Below are 20,523 nucleotides of genomic sequence, written 5' to 3' on the forward strand. Positions count from 1 at the left end.
AACGCAACGCAAACGCAAACGCTTTGATGAATCAAAGGGCAAATAGGCCAAGTGGAGGCACGCTGCAGCTGGTTGAGGCACCAAACCTACCGGCAAGGTCACAAGAAGTAACCTGCCAGCGGGAATGGCAGCCCTGAGGCTGAGCTGACGCGGCGAGGCCAAGAAAAAAGACCGTAATAAGCCTAGAATCTGCTAGATCTGCTGGATCTGCTGAGTCCAGCTAAACTATCTTTAGGTCTCTCCATCTCTGTGGACCGTTGGATATGCATGATAGTACAGATATACAATTATAACATGGTTGCTTTAAGTAATGGTTGAGTAGGTGACGAGGTTCGGATGAGATCGGGGAGCATGAAGCAAAAACAGGAAGCAAGGTGCGCTCAGAACTCCCACTCGTCGTCTTGAATGGATTTGATGGCCCAGTTGAACTTCTCTCTCAGCGTCTTGGAGAAGAACTTCTCAATGGGCACATCAAACTTCTTGCAGAAGACGACGGTCAGGCGGGGGTCGATGTAGTTCTGTAAGAGTAAGGTTAGTACAATTGCTCGAGAAATGGAAGACTGGCAAAGGATGTGGGTTGTAGACTTACGATCTTGGAGGTACCCAGGGCAACCTCCTTGTTACCCTCGCGATCGGCGGCAGCGATCTCCTGGGTGTGAATACGCTCGTCGATCTTCTTAACCGCCGTCTCGTACTTCTCGACTGACGGGGACTTGCCCTCGGGCTCAACCTTCTTCGTTTTGGCCTCCTTCTTAAGCTGCTTCTCGTACTCATCGACCTCCTTAAGTCGAGTCTTGAGCTCCTTCTCGGGATGCGGCTTCTCGCCATCGGCCTTGCGCTTCTCGTTCTCCTTCTCGAACTTCTTGGTCGTCTTGGTCCGCTCCTCCTCCACTAGGAACTTGATGTGATCCTGGATCCATTGCTCATCAAGGTCTTCGTCGAGGGCAAAGTATTCGGCACCCTTTTTCTTCTTTTGCTTGGGGTCCACGGCTAACATCATGGCCTTGGTGCGCCACTTCTGATACTTGAGCCCCTTGATACGGTCACTCATCTTCTGCATCTGCGCCTCGTGGTTGGCACCAACTGTCCGCTTGTGGTTACACAGAATGGCCACTTCGCGGTTGGCTTTGTTGTAGACGGCTATCTTCTCAGCCATGGTCAGGTTAGTGTTGGCCTCCATTTCTCCGAGCAGCTTGCTCATCGTGTATGAGGCGTTGTAGGTACGGAACACCTTGGCAGTCAAACCCTTCATGTACGTGGACAGATGCTTGTTCAGCGATGAAGTAGTAAGTCGGTCGAAGATGTCGTCGCCTTCACCCTTGGGCGGCTTCTTGAACATTTTCAGGTTCTTGAAGACCTGGCGCTCGACCTTAACCTCATCGTAGTAACGGATACTGTCCTTGCCCAAGAAGTCGAAAATAACGGTGTCGGGTTCCCGTAGCGTGATGTGCTCGAACTTGAGAGAACAGCATCCGACGGTCTCAGCTTCATTCTCAGTGTCCTTCTCGTTACCGGCTCTCAGGGCGAGCTTATCGATCAAGTAGATGGCTGTAGCTCTTTGGCGGTCGGCCATGACCTCTGCACGGAGATCGCGGGTGTAATCCCGGCGGATCTTGTCGATATACTTCTTGAGCTCACGCGCCTTCTCAAACTTGTTGAAATCGGCTTGACCCTTGACATCACTGTTCGCGGCAAGCATAACATACTTGTACGCACCGTTGATGTTTTCCTGCCACATAGCCAACCAAGTGGCCGTCTTGTCGTGCTGGACTGCTTTCCACTTGTGGCCGGGCGGAGGCGCAGGCACCTTGGCTTCCTTGCCGATGTTGATAGTAATTTGTTCGGGCGCCACGCGCAGCTTGAGTCTACCGGTCTTGGGATGCTCACCACGACCGCGGAAGAGACTAGGAGGTTCGACTCGGAAGTTGCCAACTTTTTGGGTTCTTCCATCCCACTTGCAGAAGTTGTAAGGCTTCTCGAGCTCTTTCTTGGCCTCGCTTTCAGCCTTCTTCTCCTCTTTGCTCCGGTTCTTCTTCATTTCGCTCTGGGCTTGCATATATTCGAAGATGGGCTTGAAGTCGAGCTTATCGAACTTCTTGATGTCAACCTTGTGTCCCTGCTTATCCTTAGCACCGCCCGTCTCGTCGACGACTTTCTTAAAGTCGGCGAAGAAATTGCTTTGGAACGTAGGATTCTCCACGTGGTGAGGCTGATGGAGCATGCCACCAAAGAAAGTCGCGACCTCTTCAGCATCTGGTTGAAGGGTGACCGGTGTACCGTCATATAGCAGTTTGACGTGCTTGGGCAAAGGCTCATAAGGCGGAGGGAACATAACTCCATTGTGTTCGAGGGTTTCCCACTTGGTAGAATCGTCCTCCTTCTTGGGCGCATTCCACCATTCGAACTCTTCCTCGTCGCCTTCCGCGGGTTCCTCGCTTTCCTCCTTCTTGGCCTTTGCGCCCTTCTTAGCAGCAGCGGTGGCAGCGGCCTTGCCCTTGGCCGTGGTGGCGGCCTTGCCCTTGGCGGGAGCAGCAGCAGCTTTGCCCTTGGCAGCAGCTGGTGCAGGCTTCGCCTTCTTACGAATGGGCGCATCCGAATCAGATTCTTCCTTCTTGACACCATTCGTCTTCTTGACAGTGCCGTTGGACTGTCGCTTCGTACCCTTGGCACTGGCAAGAGGGGCGTCTGAGTCAGATTCGTCCTTGATAGGCTTCTTCTTTGGTGCAGGCTTCTTAGCATCCTTTGCTGCGGCTTTCTCGATGTCCTTCTTCTTCTGCGCCAGTTGAACATGTAGAGGCTTGTCGTCGTCATCCGAGTCCGCATCCAGCATGTCGCTCTTGCTCGCCTTGGGCGGCAATCTCGAATTTCGCTTGGTCAGGGGAACATCATCGTCAGAGTCGTCGGAAACAGCCGTCTTCTTTTTTTGGCGCTTGAGCTGAAACGGGTCAGTCACAATTCAAGGCTTGGGCGAAGCCGTTTGGATGAACATAGAGTAGGTACATACCATGGGTTGGTCATCACTGTCGGATTCATCCTTGTAGCTGGGTTTGCTGAGTGATGTTCGTGCCTTCCGCTTGTGACCGTTGACCGCAGGACTGTCTACATCCATCGCATCGGCATCCTGGACGGGGCCATTGCGGATGGAAATCGGAGCAGGCAGCGGAGTGCCTGCTGAGTCGCCCTTGTCCATAGCCTTGTCTTCCGACTTCGAGATGGTATCTTTGGAGACTAGAAGAAAAAATTATTAGTTCGGTTTGCGATGGACCGGAATGAAGTGGTTCGAAGGAGGCCAGCCAAAGTAGCAGTCGCGTAGATAGATGGGTCGGGTTCGAGGGATGCGAAGTCAAAGTGGTTGGAACCGCGCGGGCTACCGCATCGTGAGCAGTCGCATTACGCGACCTGGGCTGGATCCAATGCAATTCGGAAAAAATACTTACGCTTGCCATTGGGGCGTGCCAAAGGCATGTCGTCGTCAGATAGATCGGAAGACATGATGGTGGTGGTTGGGCGGCTTTGTCGCGTCGTGTGAGGGCGTCGATGTGCTTGGAGGATCTGCGTAACCAAGCTGCTCTCTCTAGGGAGCTGGCGTGTTAGTCCTCGAAGGCCGAAGGTGGACTTGGTAGAGGGTGTTGTTGAAAGGCTGGCGTCAAAGGTAGTAACCGTAGGAGGCCAGGCCGAGGATTTTCAACAGAGACCCTGGAGCCAACGGTTATTCCAGAGTGCTCGTCGAGTAAACATCCACCAAGAGTTGCCAAAGGTCGAATAGAGAAAAGGTGAATCGATGGGTGGTTAGCCTAGATTTGTGTGAATTGTTGATCGATTGTCCATTTAAAACCGGGTTTTCTTGCTACGGAAGCCAACCGAGTCTATAGGAGAATGGACAGCAAAACCCGAGAGGAAGAGGAAAGGAAGAGGGAAAGTACGGCTCACTGCGATTACCGGGGGGAGAAAAGAAGAAGAAGAGAAGCCTTACCCAAGTCTGGACTTGCGAGAGGCAGTTGTCACTAGGCTCGCCCCCAGTGGTGGCGTTAACAAAGAGTGGATGGCTGATGCAGATGGAATACTGCTGCAAAGAGAAAAGGCCAGTAGAAAGTAAAGTAGAGAAAGGCTGTTCTGTCGGCTCCGCGCTTTCCAGCATCCAGATTATCCACTTCTAGCCACAATACTTACTCGCTACTATAGGTCAAGGATTTGTTTGGTAGATGGATGAATGGAAACGATGATGATTGTCAGGAATAAAATTGAGTAGATAAGATGTAACTATTGCTTATCGTCACCATTGGGTTTTCTGCCCCCAGCATTGAAGGAACGTTCTATTGTCAAACGGGCGAGACACCCAGATTCAATCACTGACTGACGGAGTGCCTACCTACAGTACCTTCTGGGCTTCTGGAAGCGCGAGTCGGCAACGTCAAGCCAATGAGAGGAGGCTCGGCTGGTGGAAGGAAGAATGTGGCTGTAACTCTTCCACAAAGAATTGTCAGTGTGACATGACATAGGCAGTACTCCGTAGGGGGAGAGCAGCAGTGAGCGAGCGAGCAGGGAGCGCGGCATCCACTCCGCCGCCTGGGAAAAGAAAAAATTATTGTTAGTGTCTGTAGGAGGAATGGCTGGGCTGAATAAGTGGGCTCTGTAATTGCTACTTTGGATGCAAGTGAGAAAAGGCAGCGAGGCAGCGCGACTCCGAGGCGTGTGTACGAGACTGGGCGTGTGAGGGAGCCTCGGAGCATAAGCATGCAGGCAGCATGGGAGGAATGAGTGGTCTCTTTCCGCTTACGTTAAACGCCGAGAGCATCCACCCTGCGACAGAAGCAGAACAATGGGGGAGAGAATGAGAGAACACGGGAAGGGAGGGAGGTGTGCCGGTATCAGAAAAATCCAAAAGGAGCCACCAGCCGTCACATAATCTGCGAACAGGTGGCAAGATCGCGGTGGAGAAAAACGATCCCATCGGATAAACATTGAGTTGATTGGGGACGAGGCTGGTGTGTGTGGCTGGTGCTGCGAGAACCCGGCGGAAAGGCTTTACGCTGGAAAACCTTACCTGGCTGGGGGTACTTACGGAAGCTTGGTCGGAAAGAGTTAGGCCCGTGCCGAAAATTGACGAGAGGGAAAATGGAGCTTTGCTTGGTAGCAGCGAGTTCGAGCAGACAGTTGAGCCCGAATTGAACCGACTCCAAGTTAATCAATCCATTCAACCACCCTCCATCGACCCCAGACCAATTGATCGCGAGGAGTATCCGTGGTCAATCGTGTCACCGCTGAGAATCGAACCCGGGACACCAATTACCTTCCAATACCCTCCACGATGCTTTCGAGGGCGGCAAGACCGGCTTTGCGCGCTGGAGCCGTAGCTGCGGCTATTCCTGCTCGGTACGTCGGACATTTTCTGCTGTTGGGGTGGTGACAATTCGGAGAGGAAAAGTTTTGGAATAGGACAGCTTGCTAGCCCAGGGCTGTATTTGAGAGATGGGAGCTCGTCGACCAATGGGTCCGGATTTGTGAAGATGACGCAAAAGACACTCACTCAACTTGGCTATGGAGCTCGTGGGTTGAGTTACATATTGAAATAATTGGAAGCTGACACTATTTTCGCTCGCCCGCGCAGCACTGCCCAGAATGCGGCCACCTACGCTACCCTGCGTGAGATCGAGGGTCGTCTCAAGTCGATTCGCAACATCGAGAAGATCACCAAGACGATGAAGATTGTCGCCTCCACCAAGCTGACCCGCGCCCAGCGGGCCATGACCGACGCCCAGAAGTACGGTTCCGCTTCCAACGAGGTCTACGACGCTGCCGAGACCAAGGCCCTCGAGAGCGAGGACAAGAAGCCTCTCTACGTTATCTGCAGTTCCGACAAGGGTCTTTGCGGTGGTGTTCACTCCGGTCTGTCGCGATGGGTCCGCCGCACCATCCCCCAGGGCTCGGCCGACCTCGTCATCATCGGCGAGAAGGCTCGTTCCCAGCTGGGCCGCACCAACGGCAACGACATTGTCCTGAACTTCGCCGGCATTGGCAAGAACGTCCCTACCTTCGCCGACGCCCAGGCCATTGCCGACCAGATTGTCCAGCTCCAGACCCAGTACTCCGGCATCAAGATCCTCTACAACAAGTTCGTCAACGCCACCAGCTACGAGCCCACCATCATCGACGCTTTCTCTGAGGAGGCCATTGCCGCCTCTCCCAACTTCTCCGCTTTCGAGGTTGATGAGGAGCTCATCCCCAACATGCGCGAGTACGCTCTTGCCAACTCTCTCTACTGGGCTCTGGCCGAGGGTCACGCTTGCGAGATCTCTGCCCGTCGCAACGCCATGGATGTAAGTCTTCCCCCCCCCCCCCCTGAACTGTGCACTGTCGAGATTCCGTATTGACCACTTTTCTACAGAACGCCTCCAAGAACGCCGGTGAGATGATCGGAAAGTACCAGATTCTGTACAACCGAACCCGTCAAGCCGTCATTACCGGAGAGCTGGTCGAGATTATCACTGGTGCTACGGCCTCCGCGGACATGTAAATTGCTGCTTGAAGCGACAAGATAGAGAGACGGGAGGGGAGCGGTTCACACGCATAATTCCCTTTGTAACAAGTACCCTAGGCCCTCCGTGTACTAAAGCCTCAATAAACTATTTCTGAACTTCCGAATCTTGCGTCTTGCTGTTGCCCCCTTTTTGGAACGCGTACGGCATGGCATGCTTATGCAATTGCGATATATATAGATCCTTTGATAAGGGCATCGCAGGCCCTAACTGCCATGTGCGAGTACATTTCTTCGATACTCATATCTCGAAGCATTTCAAACTTTGCTTATGAGAATATGCTCAAATAACGTGCAATATTTCGCATTTTTATATTGATAGAATACCATCTACGTGAGTGCTATCAATTATGTTGTGAGCCCCTATCGCGTCGCTGGCGTCCCTATGGGCACAGCAAATGCAGAAAGCAACATCTATACACCAGTTCGCTGGACAACACGGAGGAGGCATTATCCTTCTTCCCCAAACCATGCAGCACAAGCACAATGCATACCCCTAACCAATACAGAATAAACCAACAACACCCTCTTCTTCACCTTTGCGCCTGCCGGCCAGCTACTACTTCGGACCACCCAACCAACGTCCCTACCCTTCGGGAGGACCCCCCGAGCAGCAATACTCCAAGTTTCAGCCAAGTTTCCATGCTATCCGGTAGCGTGCGATCATACCCCATGGGTGTCGCCATCCCGTCCTTCGTCGCCGTCGGTCTGCTAGCAAACCCTCTATTCGTCCTCCTCGGGCAAGACAATGGTGTCCCCGCTATCATCCGTATCATCACCCCCCTGAGCCCAGCGACGAAGGGGCGGCGGAGACGATGCCTGATCCCTGTTCTTGTCGTCCGGTTGCTCCTGCTCTTCTTCCTCTGTGGTATTACTAGTATAACGATCACGTTGCTCCTCTTCTTCCTCGGTGGTATTACCACCATGATGATCCCGCCCCACCGTTTGCATGATGGTATCCCTATCCTCATCACGATCCACCGTCCGAGCCCAGCGAGGCGACGACGAAGAAGAAGCAAACGCGGAAGAGGAAGCGGTAGCGGGGGCGGGTCCCGACCCGAGGTAAGGGAGAGGCGGCAGCTCCGGCCTGTTGTTACTGCTCCGTTGCCCCTCCGCCGCCAGCGGTGACGAGGGCGTGCCGCCGCCCCCTGGGGGGCCTCGTCCCGGTTGATACAACGCCGCTGGGTCCCTCCGCCAGGGCGAGGACGACGGCGGTGTGGCCAGAGCGGGGGCAGGTCCCTCGCCGAGGTAAGGGAGAGGCGGTAGCTCCGGCCTGTTGTTACTGCTACGTTGCCCCTCCGCCGCCAGCGGTGACGAGAGCGTGCCGCCGCCCCCTGGGGGCCCTTGTCCCGGATGATACAACGCCGCTGGATCCCTCCGCCAGGGCAAGGACGACGGCTGTGTGACCAGAACGGCAGTAGCACTCGAGGCGACAGCAGCAGCATCACCACCGGTTACCGTCGCCGCCACCAGTGCAGCTCTGTAAGCCTCGAAGACTGCGCGGTAGGACGGCCCCTCCCTTCCTGCTCTGGTAGAGACGAAGAGGCCGGGGTTGAGCGGGAAGTCCTCATGGGCATGATAGCCATGCTGCGGCGGCTGCTGCTGCCGTGGTACAAGAGGCGGTTGGCCAAAGGGCCTGTCGAAGCTGGAGGCCGCCGGTGGGGGGTGGAAAGACGACTGGTCTTGCTGCACTCCTCCCTGAGGCATGCGATAGGGGAATTGGCCGCCATTGTTCGCGCCATGACCATATCCTTGTCTGTTTCCGGTATCGCTGGGCGGCGCCTGAAATGAATGATCGCTTGGGTTAACCGGTTGAGTGGCGGCCAGTCTGATCAGACTGCATGTTAGCACCTATGACCCTATGCAATAACGTACGTAACTGGGTCCAGGACCACTAGTTATCGACGCCTGGGGAGTTTATTCAAAGAAGAAAAGAGAGGGAGAAAAAAGGGATCACCTACCGATTTCTGTTCGTCCTTCTCCACTGGACCTCTTTGCCGGCGCGGAAGGTTTTCTGCTCATCAGTCTTCGTCGTCGCCGCCGGCAATGGTAGCATATCTCTGGGCCCTGGGAGCGGTCCTCCGTTGCTCGTCGTCCCTGGGAAGGGCAAGGCCTTTCCAGCGCCTGGGTGCGGCGGTCTCCCTTTACTAGCCGGGAGCGGCAAGGGCAGGATCTCTCCAGGTCCGGGGCGTGGTCTTTCGTTGCCCGGCGCGCTGTCCGGCTTCCAAGCGTTCGGCCACCGCTGTTTCCACTCCTCCTTCGATGGCGCCGAAATATAATACGGCACGCTTGGCGCCCATTGGGACGGATTGGCTCGTCGTTCCTCCGCCGTCTGGGGCCTGAAGGGTGGTTCTGGGAGTTTGGTGGTTGGCACCCCACCGCCAAGTCCTCGGTCTGCAGCAATGCCCCTTACACATCGGAGTGGTTCCCTAAAGCCCACGGTTTCGTCCACCTGCTCTCGCTCTCTTCGAAGATTTTCGAAGAAGTTCTCCGGATTCTTCCGGTGGGGGTTGTCTTCAGGCCTGTCATTAGCGGCACGGGCTGTAGAGCCAAAGGAAGAGGTAGCGGCGTCGGCGGAGGGACCGGCGGTAGGATGATGTGGTGGGTTTTGAGGCCGCCTGGGGGGTAGAATCCTCCTGCTTTGCTGGTCCTCAATCAGACGCTGATGTTCCCCTTGATGCTGCTCTTCCAGTTGCCGTCTCTCGTTCTGTTGTCTCTCCACTTGTCGATGTTGATCCGGTTCATCTACCTGAGATTCGCGTCGTTCCTGTTGGTGTCGAGATTCTAGCTCGATTAGCTCTCTCTCTTGCTGGACCCCAAGATGCTCCAGCTCCAGTCGCTGCGCTGCATTCGGCTTACCGGAGAAGCCCGGGATGTTGAAATCCCCCATCCCGCAATTCGCAGCGTCGCCGCCACCCTCAGATGACGAATCCTTCCCAGACATGGTGAGCCGCACAAGCACAATGTCCCTGACGACGGAGAAGAGGCGGTGGGGAAAAAAAGAGAGGAGGTAAGAAGATAACAAAAAATGCCGACTTTTATGTTCCGCAAAACCTGCAACCGTCCCGGGCAGAACCTTGATAAAGCCCTGTTCGATATCGATACAAGCGTTTGTTTGATGGAAAGGTTTGATGGGTGAGGGCTCCGAGCATGTCGATTTACCATGGTACACTTGCGTAGGTCGGACCTGGACGTGTGGTTTCCATATTAGGATACCTAAGTGGTTATGCCCACGATGTTCCCTTATCAGTTTCCATTTGTTATTCCACATGACTAACCACCACTGCCATCAGCATCGCTCCGTCGTACGTCCATGCATGCATGACACATTGACGTCTTTCATGGCCATCGATGACTGAACATCAATATGCAAATACAGTATCGCAGGGCATGGTATTGACGCGATTCGACACCCAGCATCTTATTACCCAAACCGCATCCATCGCATAACTCGAGATATCCATCCAAGAGAACCTTCCATCGGAATTTCTAAACTTAAAATCATTCCACAGCCAATCATGCCCTAATGCCCTCTTATATGACTTGGTGGAGGACCTGTGCGGACAGAAGTGTGTGTAGAATCAAGTACATATATGAAACATATTCCTATAATTCCAGGTATGGCACCAAGTCAAATTACCCAAATCCACATGACAAAATCATACAAAGAAGAAAGCCAGCTTTGGGGGGGATAATAGGAGGGTGACCCTGTTGCTCTGTGGTTGACAGGAGATACGTCCTATCTGGCATTTCACCCTTTCCGCCAGAGTGGCGTATTCGAGTAACTGCTGCCCTCGCTGCTTGGCAAGTATAGCAGCACGACGGTCGACGATCTCTTCCGCGAGGCCGTGCAAGAGGGGACTGATATGTCTGTTGACAAGAGGCCGGGACGACTTGAGGAAGAGTGCCAATGGCCTAGTATAAGGGGCACTTCAATAATTAGCAGTACATCCAACCCCCCTGCCAACATCGACCACCACGGATGGAAAATCACATTCGATTGCAGCGACAAGCCGTCCAGCGCGAAGAGAAAGGCCAAGGATAAAAAGAAGGCCAGCACTTCCACTCGTCGCACCGCGAAGAACCCCCGAAATTTTGAGGCTGAATCTAGCTTCGCGGCCCACCTGGTCGAGCATCGGCCCAAGAAGAAGTATACATCGGAATATCCAGCACGGAGCACGCCCTGGAAAACGAAGGATAGCCCCCCGAAAGCCACTCACCACCCTTCCCAAGAGAGCTGCCGATGGGCAACGCGGCCGATATGGTACTAAAATAGGATGCACAGCATAAAATGGGCAAGGAGGAGCTACTGCTGAAGGAGACGGCTCCATTGCCTAATCCATCACCCCTCGCAGGCGACGAATGGGGTGTCACAGCAGTGCCAGCACCGATTGTCAACGTACCGACCCCTAGCATATGCCCAAACACATTAAGGTGTGATCTCCTCAATACAAAAATCCCATCACAACCCCCAGCATATCTAAACCCACACAATCAAACACGACACACAGTACCCGCAACATGTATAATTATACTACTATTGACATTCCCGCTAACGCCTATTGTCCCATGTAAGCGGCAGCTAGAACACCTAACCACCGATGCAATACGGGCGAAGACGAAGAACAAGGAAAATGGAGCCCGGCCGCTGGGTGGTGGAACGCCGCTGAGCCAACAATGAAAGTAAGCTCTTGTATGTAGACAGGTGGTTCATCCATTCCATCCCCCATTTGTACAACCCACATCCAAAGACGCTGTCCATCCATGGGGAGTGAGTGAGCGCCTACAGAACCAGCAAACCAGACCATATGTGCAACAAACGTAGCTGTCTCAGTTCGCAGCCTCGCCCACATCCCCACCCTCTCCTCCATGCGTACCCGATCTCCGATTGCTCTTCCTCTCCAGCCCCCCAGAGCCAGTAGCCGTCGCCGCCGCCGCCGCCGCAGAAACATCCCCCATAGCCCCCGAATCCGCCGCAGCCCCGACGACAGGCCTGTTCTTCCCAGCCCCCTCTCCCTCCCAAACCCGCCGCACCTCAACCGCCCGCCTATCCCACTCCCTAGCCGCCGCCTCCCACACCCGGAGCCTCTCGGCGTACCCCCGCTTCTGCTCCGCCGCCTGCTCCTCGAACGGCCGCCGCGCCTCCGCCGCCGCCTCCTTCCACATCTTGCTCGTCATGACGCGCACCTCGTTCGGGCTCGGCCGCCCCTTGCCCGGCCGCCGCCCCTGCTCGCACCGCTGCCGCGCCGCCTCGAAGTGCGTCTTGCTGTACAGCAGGTACGCGTTGCCCGCCACCTTCTGCGGCCGCCACGGTCGGTCCCCGAGCTGCGCGTAGATGTGCGCCCAGGCCGCGTCCTCGTGCGCGTCGAGCTTCGCCTGCTTGGCGGCTCGGAGCGAGACCGGCGCCGTGGCGTCCGAGGAGGATTTGCGCTTGACGCCGTTGGATGGCACAGCGGCAGCGGCCCCGGACTCCTTGGGGATGACGAGAGGTACTGGAATGTTGATGGGGCCGAGCATAGCATCCGTAACCTCGGACGCTGCACGAAGACCCGACAGGTAGGCACCATGAACTGTTGCCGGATGTGTCCCAATGGTATGCTCTCCCGCAAAATAGAGATTGCCAACCGAGCGCGACATGGTCTCGTAATCATCAGGCTTCATCCCAGGTCCCGCCGAAGAGTAGGAGCCACGCGCAAACTTGTCCGAGCCCCAGCGCGTGACGATCGCATGGGTGGGATGGGGCACCTTCGATCCATATACCCCGCGCAGAACCTCCGTAGCCTCGGCCACCAGGTCGTCATTCTTAGTATGCTCCGTATCAAACCCGGCATCGCCGGCCATCAGGGCGAGAAGCACCGGTATCCCACTCATGTTGGACACATTAAACCACTGGAAGAAGCGACCTCGCTGAGAAGTGTACTCGCTCTGTCGTAAACTATGCCGGGAAAGGGGATTTCGAAGCACGCCGAAGATGTCGCGGTTAGAGTCCCAGAAAGCTTCTTGGTATACGAGAATGACCTTGTTCAGAATGCCAAAGCCGAGCCTCCCGATCACGTCGGTTTTCCACGGAGGAAGCGGTGGATCGAATTCCACGCTTCCGTGCTTCAACACGCCCAACGGAATTGTCGAAACGACATAGTCCGCCTCAACGGAATACCCGTCGTCACAGTCAACTCTAGCCGCGCCCTTACCCTCGGGATGATAGGTGATCTTTCTGACAGCAGACTCTTTGCGTATGTTCAGTGGCGATGGAGACTGAGCTAGGCCCCAAGGAACACTTTGGTAGCCACCAACAACCATCGTGTGTTTTCCTTCCCACTCGTTGCCCGCATCGATATCCCAACCGCCTAGGCTCAGCTGGTTGTAGTTGATAGCGTTGCTGTATTCCAGGTTCGCAATGTGCCAGTTCATTAGCCTGTAGTCCTGCGGCGTCAGGTCGATGATGTCTCGATACTGGGAAATCGCCTCGTCCATCAGGGACCCGAGCGTGGTCGCGGGGTTCTTTGCCAAAGCCTCGAGATCGAGGTCCCGATCCACGGTGACGCCTTCCTTCAGAGCCCACCCCATCTCCTTGGCTTTAAAGGCAGCCTTGTGGGCGGCCGGTGTGCCTGGCTCAACGTGCGTCCTGCCCGTCGCTCGATCGGTGGACACCGGCACAAGGTCTACACGAGGTCCCAGACTCTGCTCCGACACAGGCGGGGCTTGGGGTAAAGCTGCTGTTGCTTCTTCTGTTTGTGCGATGGTCTTGTTGCCTTCTGAATTACTGTCCTTGCCTTCGTCCATCAGACCTCGGTTACCCTCAATCAACTTGGTAGGCTGGTTCTTGAACTTGTAGTCGCTGACTCGTTCGAGGCAGTCGTTGTACAATTTCTCGACCAGCAAGTCGCGGTGAGAGTCGACCGGCTTGCCGTTAGCATCGTACAGCGTCGCGTCTGGCCGCAACGCGTAGTACGGAAGTGCCATCTGCCCTCTCACCAGGACATTGAGGGGGTTGCCACGGTCGAAGCCCGTGATGATCATCCCTCCAGCCTCGACGCTGTGACGCTTGCCCTTAAAATCGAACAGCCGCTGACTCCGGCTCCCGTCGACGGCTCGCGAATAGACGCGGCCACCAAGGCGACTCCTGCCTTCGAGCACGACAACTTTCGGAGGCTCTTCTCCCATCTCCTGGAACTGTCTTGCATACTGCTTCGACATCGCCTCGAGATGGCGAGCACAGCCCAGACCGGACAAGCCTGCGCCTATGACCACTATCGTCTTGCCCTTGCGTTTGTGCGAAGCCTTCTTCGACCGCTTCTTTGCTGATGAGGGGACTTCACAGCAGCCATAGTTTATGTAGCCGCGCCGTAATAGCCAGTCGTAGCATACATTGGCCACGTCGAACCATCTGACGTCTTTGGCACAACCAATGGCCTCGTCACGTGCGACCCCCATTCGGGGGTTGTTGAGCCACAGCCGAAGAATACCATTGCGTATGTTGAGGTAGGTTGTGACTTGTGCGTGGCTGATGTGATCCCGCAGCATCAGGTATTCTTCCTGATGCAGGGCGTAGGGATTCAGTCTCGACCGCTCGGCCGCTTCGATGCACTGGTGTGCATAGTCATATGGTGCAATGTCAGTAGGTATCGACACCTTGGGGCGCACATCGAACGCCTGCCGTGGCTTGACTTTGCTGGTGGGCGAAGCCGTCACTTCCATTGGCGCCGCCACTTCTGGGGGTATCGCCTCCTTCGGTATCACTTCCGGGGCCACCGCCTCGGTCTTAGGCACCGGCGCTTCCGCCGAGTTGTTTACGGGGGTGGTGGCTTTGCTCGAGGGGGGCGAAGGAGGAACCGACGAGAGCTCAGAATTATCTGACAGCGCCGAGGCTGTTGAGGTGGTGGACTTCCTCAAGCTCTCTTGGAACCCGAGAAGGCTCGCGTCGACGGTAAGATCCGGGTCCGGGCCTTGACGCGGGGACCTATGTGACTGGTCAAGACTGGGGTCGACACGGATGGTTGTGACAATTTGCAAATAAAAGCTCCCTAAAGGGACACTGTAGGCAAACACTTACTCGGTCTCGTCCGGCAATGCGGAGTCAGATAGGCTATTGATATCAGAATCCATGTCCATATCGTCTATTCGTACAATGATTTCAGACTCGGTCCTGGGTGTGCCTTTGGATGTCGGCGGGCCGGTATGGACGGAATGGTGGGTGTCAAGCCCGGGAGGCGTAGTGGCAGTAGACACGGGCTCGGCAGGCTGACGACGGCGGCCCTTGGGCGATGAGGATGAGGATGCTGCCAACACCGACAGATGTAGGTCCAGTTCGGTCAAGTCCACCCCCTCCAACAACGTCGTCCCTTGATTACTACTCATTATCCGTCGGTTATGCCGGTGGAATGACACAGTGGACGGGTTTTGGTTTTTTCTTCGGTATTGTATATACGGATTATGAGGCAGTTGGACTGGGCCAATTGGAAGAACCGCAACTGGATGACTGTGGGTGTTTGATATGGGATGCGGTTATTGCCCATGCGAGTCCCAACACCCCCTCGCTCGTCGACCCCAGCTATGCCACGGAAGGTGCTACCGTATAATCATATCATTCGATCTACTCGGTCTTATTAGCCCACACCGAACCAACATGTCATCCTCGTCTGAACAAAATGTCTTTTACACCGATTATCCCATGCAAGAAGGTGTTCAGGGACCGACTAGGTAGGTAAAAAGGTGATCACAGTAAGAGGACTTGGCAAGTGGGCACTGTACCTCTCTCCCTCTCTGTCTAGACTGCCCGAGTACAGTGTGTACGGCCACTCCAGCGGGCAATTGGCTTATCAAGTTCGGGTTTCTGGTCGAGGACAATTCGGTGGAGGCGAGGGTCATAAAGGTCCCTACTCTCGAGAGTCAATTGAATCTGGCCGACTCGGGCGTGCGTTTGCTTATATGCACTGACACAAAGGTCTTTACGAGGGAGAGGGAGATATATTGTGTAGAAGGCGAGCTGGTAAGTAAATTCGCTGTAATGAACGGCTACAGGTCCAAGTGGAGCCACTTCCGATGCAGTTCTGTTTCGCCCGGCTCGTCACGTGAATCCCAACTAAACCAACCTACTGCTTGCATGATGGCATCGGCATGCCTCATTCGGAACCCACAAGCCTGACCTGGATTTACACTGACACACCTATACTCTTCATCAACGTTCTACAAGTAATTGCACAGTTCCAATGCTGTCTATCTATCTTCTACCTTGGAAGGAGACCCATGTCAATCGAGTATTGATTGGTACGGCTCGGATACTCGCATAACTCCAGAGGGGCAAGCAGGGAAAGCCGCACGAACACCACCTATCAATTTACGCAGCAACTCGACCAAGCCATACATATATCACTTACTGGATACGACTCAAGATGTCGGACAATTCATTGGCCTAATCGAATTACTTGCGACTGTCCATGAGACAAGCCCCTGTTGGTTTTTGGGAGCGACCGGCATTGATGCAATCTTGGTATAGTTGGCTAATCTGACAGTCTTCAACATCATACCTCGTCGCATTGCAAGATCTCTGGGTATATGTAGCATGCACCACCACCAATACCATTGGCTGGCCAACTGCGTTCCCCAACTACGCAGTGCCTGTCGCAGGAGCCTTCGGCCGTTCTTTCGTAAACGATTCCTTCTCGATCGCCGCCTCCATCATCTTATTTCCGCTGATGATCGACGTAGTGCAGATAACAATATTTCGTCGGGCTGATAGAGAAGGAGTGAAAAAGATTAGTATCGGGAGTAGTAGTTTGCGAACATGGAAAGGGGAAAAAACCAACCTTCTTCCTTCTTGGCTATAAATCGTAGCGCGGCAATTTCTGTAAAAGTGATGCCTCCCACGAACACGACGAAGACGGTCTTCTTCTCACCTCCGCCAGACAACAGTGCCCGTGCCTTGACGGCCTTGTCCTCGCCCTTTTGCAAGTCGTCAAAGGTTTGGCCCCTTGCATGCTTCACAGCTTCATCAAACCCCCGCCAACCCTGTGCGCCCCCACCCGTGGTCGTGCCTGTCGAGGTTACACCATTACCGCGGGTAATGGATAGCATGTATTGCTTCTGCAGTATGCACTGCACGAGTCGAATCGATAGCGGCGCGTACCCGCTGTAAACGTAGGCGATGTCGTTCGGATCGTGTTCGTTGACTTCGTCGACAATGAGACGCAGTTGTTTCCTGAGATATGTATAATTGGTTTTGGTGCCCGTCGCCGTCCCAGAACCCGGTATCGGTATCATATTTGCCATCGGTGATGCTCGGGAAAGAAACAGTTGTAACTTCTCGAGGTTATTGAGCGTTAGAAGGTGCTGGTAGCCGTAACCTTCCAGAACCAGTCTTCGGAACTGGTCATATTCTTTCGACTTGATGCCACCCGATATACAAGAATAAATCGTGATCAGGCGCAGCATTTCGGGAAGAGGCATATCTCTGGCAATGAGCTCTTCGATAGCATCGAACTGGGAACTAGGATCAGCGCCGGCGGCTAGGTTCTGTTGGACCTCGAGCATCCGACTGAACTCATCCGTCTCTGTATACTTCTTGATTTCTTCCGCGAGACCTGTATGAATCTTGAGACTTTGTTGTTCAGCTTGGTAGCCAGGCAGCTTCTTCACAAACTCCTTGAGCTCAGCCGTGGTTCTGGAGGTATGCCGGCTATCGTAGTCGCTCTGGAGACGCCTGGCAACTTTGTGAAGGAGAACGCCGACAATGGCAAAATTGGTATCGCGTAGGCCATCGTACAACTTGTCGGAGGAGTCAAGCTGTATCTTCCGCTTCCTCGACACAGGACTGGCCGCTGGCGGTGCGGTAGATGTGCTGGAAGACGCTTGTTGGGCCACCGCTCCCACAATGGTAGAATCAACGTCTGTTTGGTTGTTCTGGATCTTGAAAACTTCATCAATGAGGCCCTCGTACGTCAGCTGCTTGAGCAATGGGGTTACCATATCGACTTCACGGTCAATAATGATGACGCTCTCCATCGTGTTGCTGGGTGTCAGCCCGGTCCTACTGGATTCGGATGTGTCGTCTCCGGCCAAGATCTCCTGTCGCATGCGCGCAAGAAGGGTCGAGACCCGCTTGGCGTTGTCGCCCTTGCCAATGACCCGAGGGAAGAGACCATGTTTGGACTGAATCTCCATGAGAGCTTTGGCCATGAGGAAGGCCGGCGTTGTGTCTTTGCAGAGGTATAGGTCCCGGAATGAATCTTCGAGCTCAAGGGATAGCACGTCTCGTTCGAGAGGGAAGAAGTATAACGGAAGCTCATGAATGTTGACGTCGCCCAAAACACCGCTTTCCTCCAGCAGCTTGTCGGCAACCAGTGTTCGGCGGGGCACCCAGAAGATGTGAAATTCGTGACCCGTCTGGCTCTCACGCTGCAGTCGCTTCACGTGTTCTATATCACATATTGTCAGCCAACCACGACGACATCTCACGTCGCCGACACGCGGTATATTCTATGGGCTGCGCTTATTCTGGACTCAAGCAGGATAGAGCGACAAGGTATACACCCCACGCGCGTGCCCCCAGCTTGAAGTCAAGAAATAAAGGATAGACGCTGGCTCACCGGCAACAGCCCCCGCATGGCGGGCGCATTCGCCTCGCGCCATGAACACCACATTGCGCTGGCTTGTATCGGCATTGCTGTTTTCGATGAAGAAGAACTTGTCCACGCCGTAATCCTGGAGCGTCGAGACCTTGACTACGGTGCCAATGGGGCCGGCAAGACTCCGTTCGATGACGAGGTTCTTTTTACCGCGAACCTAGAGAGAGGGAGAGGAAGAAAGGTTCGTTAATAGTCAGGTCGTCGGATGTTCGTTTCGAAAGCTATCGGGAGAGGCAGAGCGGTAAAGAGGGAGGGAGGTAGCCTTACTTACAGCTTCTAGCAGATAGAGAAGGTCTTTGCGAGCCTTATCTTTCACTTGTTCGGGGTCGAACCCCACATGAGGAGCCATTATGTATGAGCTCTCTTCATGGGGGTGGCAGGTTGGGAGAGAGGGAATGGGAGCGCGAGCTTGTGAATAAGGTAACCAGGCGAGTGTGCATCAAGGGCGCGAACGAGTGAGCATCAATTGATTGATTGAGCTTCCGGAGCTCTTCAGCATGCACCGCGACCGGTGGATTCTGGGGTGTGGGCGAGCTCTGCTGCTCTGGGCCCGTGTCGACGTCAGAGGGTGCAGCACGCTAAAAGCTGTATCTCTGACGGCCTGTCAGCCTGTTCTGCGTGCATTATATATAGGTGGTACATAAAACTACCACCTATGACTAGCGCCACGCTAAGTATCATCATCCCTCTGTACCATAATCGCCATACATATCACAACCCCACCAATACCTGGCTGCCCTCCCGACCCCAAATCAAGGGCATATGGGCATTCAAAGAATTGCATTCAAGGGTCCTTCATCTGCTGCCGATTTATTCTGTATTTGAACCTACAGCAAGCGAACATCTGATCCACCGCCATCCCCATACCATACCACCCGAGCAAAGGTCGATTTCACGCTACACCAACGACTTGTGGATATCTCGGGCTATTCAGCAAGCCCCTGCGAGAATAACCGGTCAAGTCTCCTCCAGAATAAGCAGTTCTACGGAATATTATTCCAGTAGTACTCGTTTATTCCACTGTAATAATCTGGAGTAAGTGGAATAATTAAGACAGTCCATTCCAACGACCGCTTGGTGGTTGCCCGGCATACACCAAGCGCTGAGAGCGGCAGCACCACTTGTCTGCAACCGACTCAGTAGGTAGTTGAATACTGGTTGAGCGCTTCCGTCACCTCAGCCGCCAACCATCACACCCCCACCATCGAAACTCGCACACGCGGAGATAGAGAGCAGAGTCACCCCCAACGAAAAGTTGCGCCGCAGACCACACAACATCCGCCGCAATGTCCTTAGGAACGAAGCGTCTGGGCAAGGAGCTCACGAAGGTAAGCAAGCTTTCACCACCATGCGCCTGTTAGTTTTGTACAGGTATTGATTTGTTTTTCGTGCGAGCAGATCCAGAAAACCTTGCCGCCCGGCATAACGCTCGTCAAAGCCGACGACCTGCAGGAATGGCTACTGGACATACAAGTGCTCGACCAAAACCCCATCTACGCCGGCGAGACCTATCGACTGAAGTTTCGGTTCGGCAAGCAATATCCTATTGGTATGCAGGCATGGATTGTTTATCCTTTCCTACCCCCATATGTAGAAAGCATCAACTAACCTAGTTTCCGCCACAGAACCCCCCGAGGTTGTCTTCACAAAGCAAGAAAACCGGCCGATACCCATGCACCCGCACATCTACTCCAACGGCATTATCTGCCTCGACCTCCTGGGCTCCTCGGGCTGGAGCCCCGTACAAAATGTCGAGAGCGTATGTATGAGCATCCAGAGCATGCTCACGGGCAACACAAAGAACCACCGGCCCGAAGGCGACGCCGACTTCGTCAGCACAAACAAGGCACGGCCGAAGGACATCGAGTTCTACTATCACGATAACGAAGTATAGGCGGCGCATATCTATTTGGCCCCGGCGACGTTAAAGGGGGGTGAGCAGGGGGCTGGCTGGATCAGAAGCGATAGAGTATATTTCGAGACGCCGCAGCAGGTTGGCGGCATGGCAAGATGCAATCACGCCTGTAGCGGAGGAAGCACTGGAAGTGGGTGCATTCAAGCATTAAGGTTAGGCTGCGGTATGGCACCGTACAGGAGTTTGGCGAACTACACAGCGGGCGCATCCATTCTGCTCACATCTACCCCGAGCCATATCTACAGCAGTATACTTGCAGAAGCAGCTGTTACTGTTGGGGTAGCGATATGGGAAATATCGATAATTCAAGGCCGGCAGCCGGTACAAAGGTAACCAACATCAGAGTGCGGTCACCCCTCTTCATTGAATAGGTTAGTCCTGGGTATGTTGCATTGTCTTCACGTTAGGCGCCCATGCACAGAGGCAATCTGAAAAGCCAGCATTGCGTT

The 20,523-nt window shown here is 54.4% G+C and overlaps 6 protein-coding genes across 6 annotated transcripts; 2 read left to right on the forward strand and 4 right to left on the reverse strand.

The window, feature by feature from the left end:
* Nucleotides 1-380: 380 nt before the first annotated feature.
* On the reverse strand, nucleotides 381-3,492 carry PG985_007479 (uncharacterized protein; the record flags this gene model as incomplete). Its single annotated transcript, XM_066827247.1, has 4 exons — nucleotides 381-518; nucleotides 590-2,935; nucleotides 3,005-3,228; nucleotides 3,438-3,492. The coding sequence occupies 4 exons, from the start codon at nucleotides 3,490-3,492 to the stop codon at nucleotides 381-383; spliced, it is 2,763 nt and encodes a 920-aa protein (XP_066684922.1).
* A 1,816-nt stretch (nucleotides 3,493-5,308) lies between these two features.
* On the forward strand, nucleotides 5,309-6,514 carry PG985_007480 (ATP synthase F1 gamma; the record flags this gene model as incomplete). The annotated part of the gene is made up of 3 exons (XM_066827248.1): nucleotides 5,309-5,373; nucleotides 5,609-6,317; nucleotides 6,386-6,514. The coding sequence occupies 3 exons, from the start codon at nucleotides 5,309-5,311 to the stop codon at nucleotides 6,512-6,514; spliced, it is 903 nt and encodes a 300-aa protein (XP_066684923.1).
* Nucleotides 6,515-7,258: 744 nt separating this feature from the next.
* PG985_007481 (uncharacterized protein) lies at nucleotides 7,259-9,479 on the reverse strand (the record flags this gene model as incomplete). Its single annotated transcript, XM_066827249.1, has 2 exons — nucleotides 7,259-8,363; nucleotides 8,497-9,479. 2 exons carry the CDS (start codon nucleotides 9,477-9,479, stop codon nucleotides 7,259-7,261), a joined length of 2,088 nt encoding a protein of 695 aa, XP_066684924.1.
* A 1,886-nt stretch (nucleotides 9,480-11,365) lies between these two features.
* Nucleotides 11,366-14,893, reverse strand: PG985_007482 (flavin containing amine oxidoreductase; the record flags this gene model as incomplete). The annotated part of the gene is made up of 2 exons (XM_066827250.1): nucleotides 11,366-14,495; nucleotides 14,589-14,893. The coding sequence occupies 2 exons, from the start codon at nucleotides 14,891-14,893 to the stop codon at nucleotides 11,366-11,368; spliced, it is 3,435 nt and encodes a 1,144-aa protein (XP_066684925.1).
* Nucleotides 14,894-16,142: 1,249 nt separating this feature from the next.
* On the reverse strand, nucleotides 16,143-18,508 carry PG985_007483 (Sec1-like protein; the record flags this gene model as incomplete). The annotated part of the gene is made up of 4 exons (XM_066827251.1): nucleotides 16,143-16,267; nucleotides 16,342-17,949; nucleotides 18,121-18,316; nucleotides 18,431-18,508. 4 exons carry the CDS (start codon nucleotides 18,506-18,508, stop codon nucleotides 16,143-16,145), a joined length of 2,007 nt encoding a protein of 668 aa, XP_066684926.1.
* A 937-nt stretch (nucleotides 18,509-19,445) lies between these two features.
* Nucleotides 19,446-20,053, forward strand: PG985_007484 (ubiquitin-conjugating enzyme; the record flags this gene model as incomplete). Its single annotated transcript, XM_066827252.1, has 3 exons — nucleotides 19,446-19,487; nucleotides 19,558-19,708; nucleotides 19,785-20,053. The coding sequence occupies 3 exons, from the start codon at nucleotides 19,446-19,448 to the stop codon at nucleotides 20,051-20,053; spliced, it is 462 nt and encodes a 153-aa protein (XP_066684927.1).
* Between the last annotated feature and the right edge of the window lie 470 nt (nucleotides 20,054-20,523).

The sequence above is a fragment of the Apiospora marii genome (assembly GCF_038362585.1).
Source record: "Apiospora marii strain CBS 49790 chromosome Unknown utg000004l_segment0_segment1, whole genome shotgun sequence".
NCBI lineage: Eukaryota > Fungi > Ascomycota > Sordariomycetes > Amphisphaeriales > Apiosporaceae > Apiospora > Apiospora marii.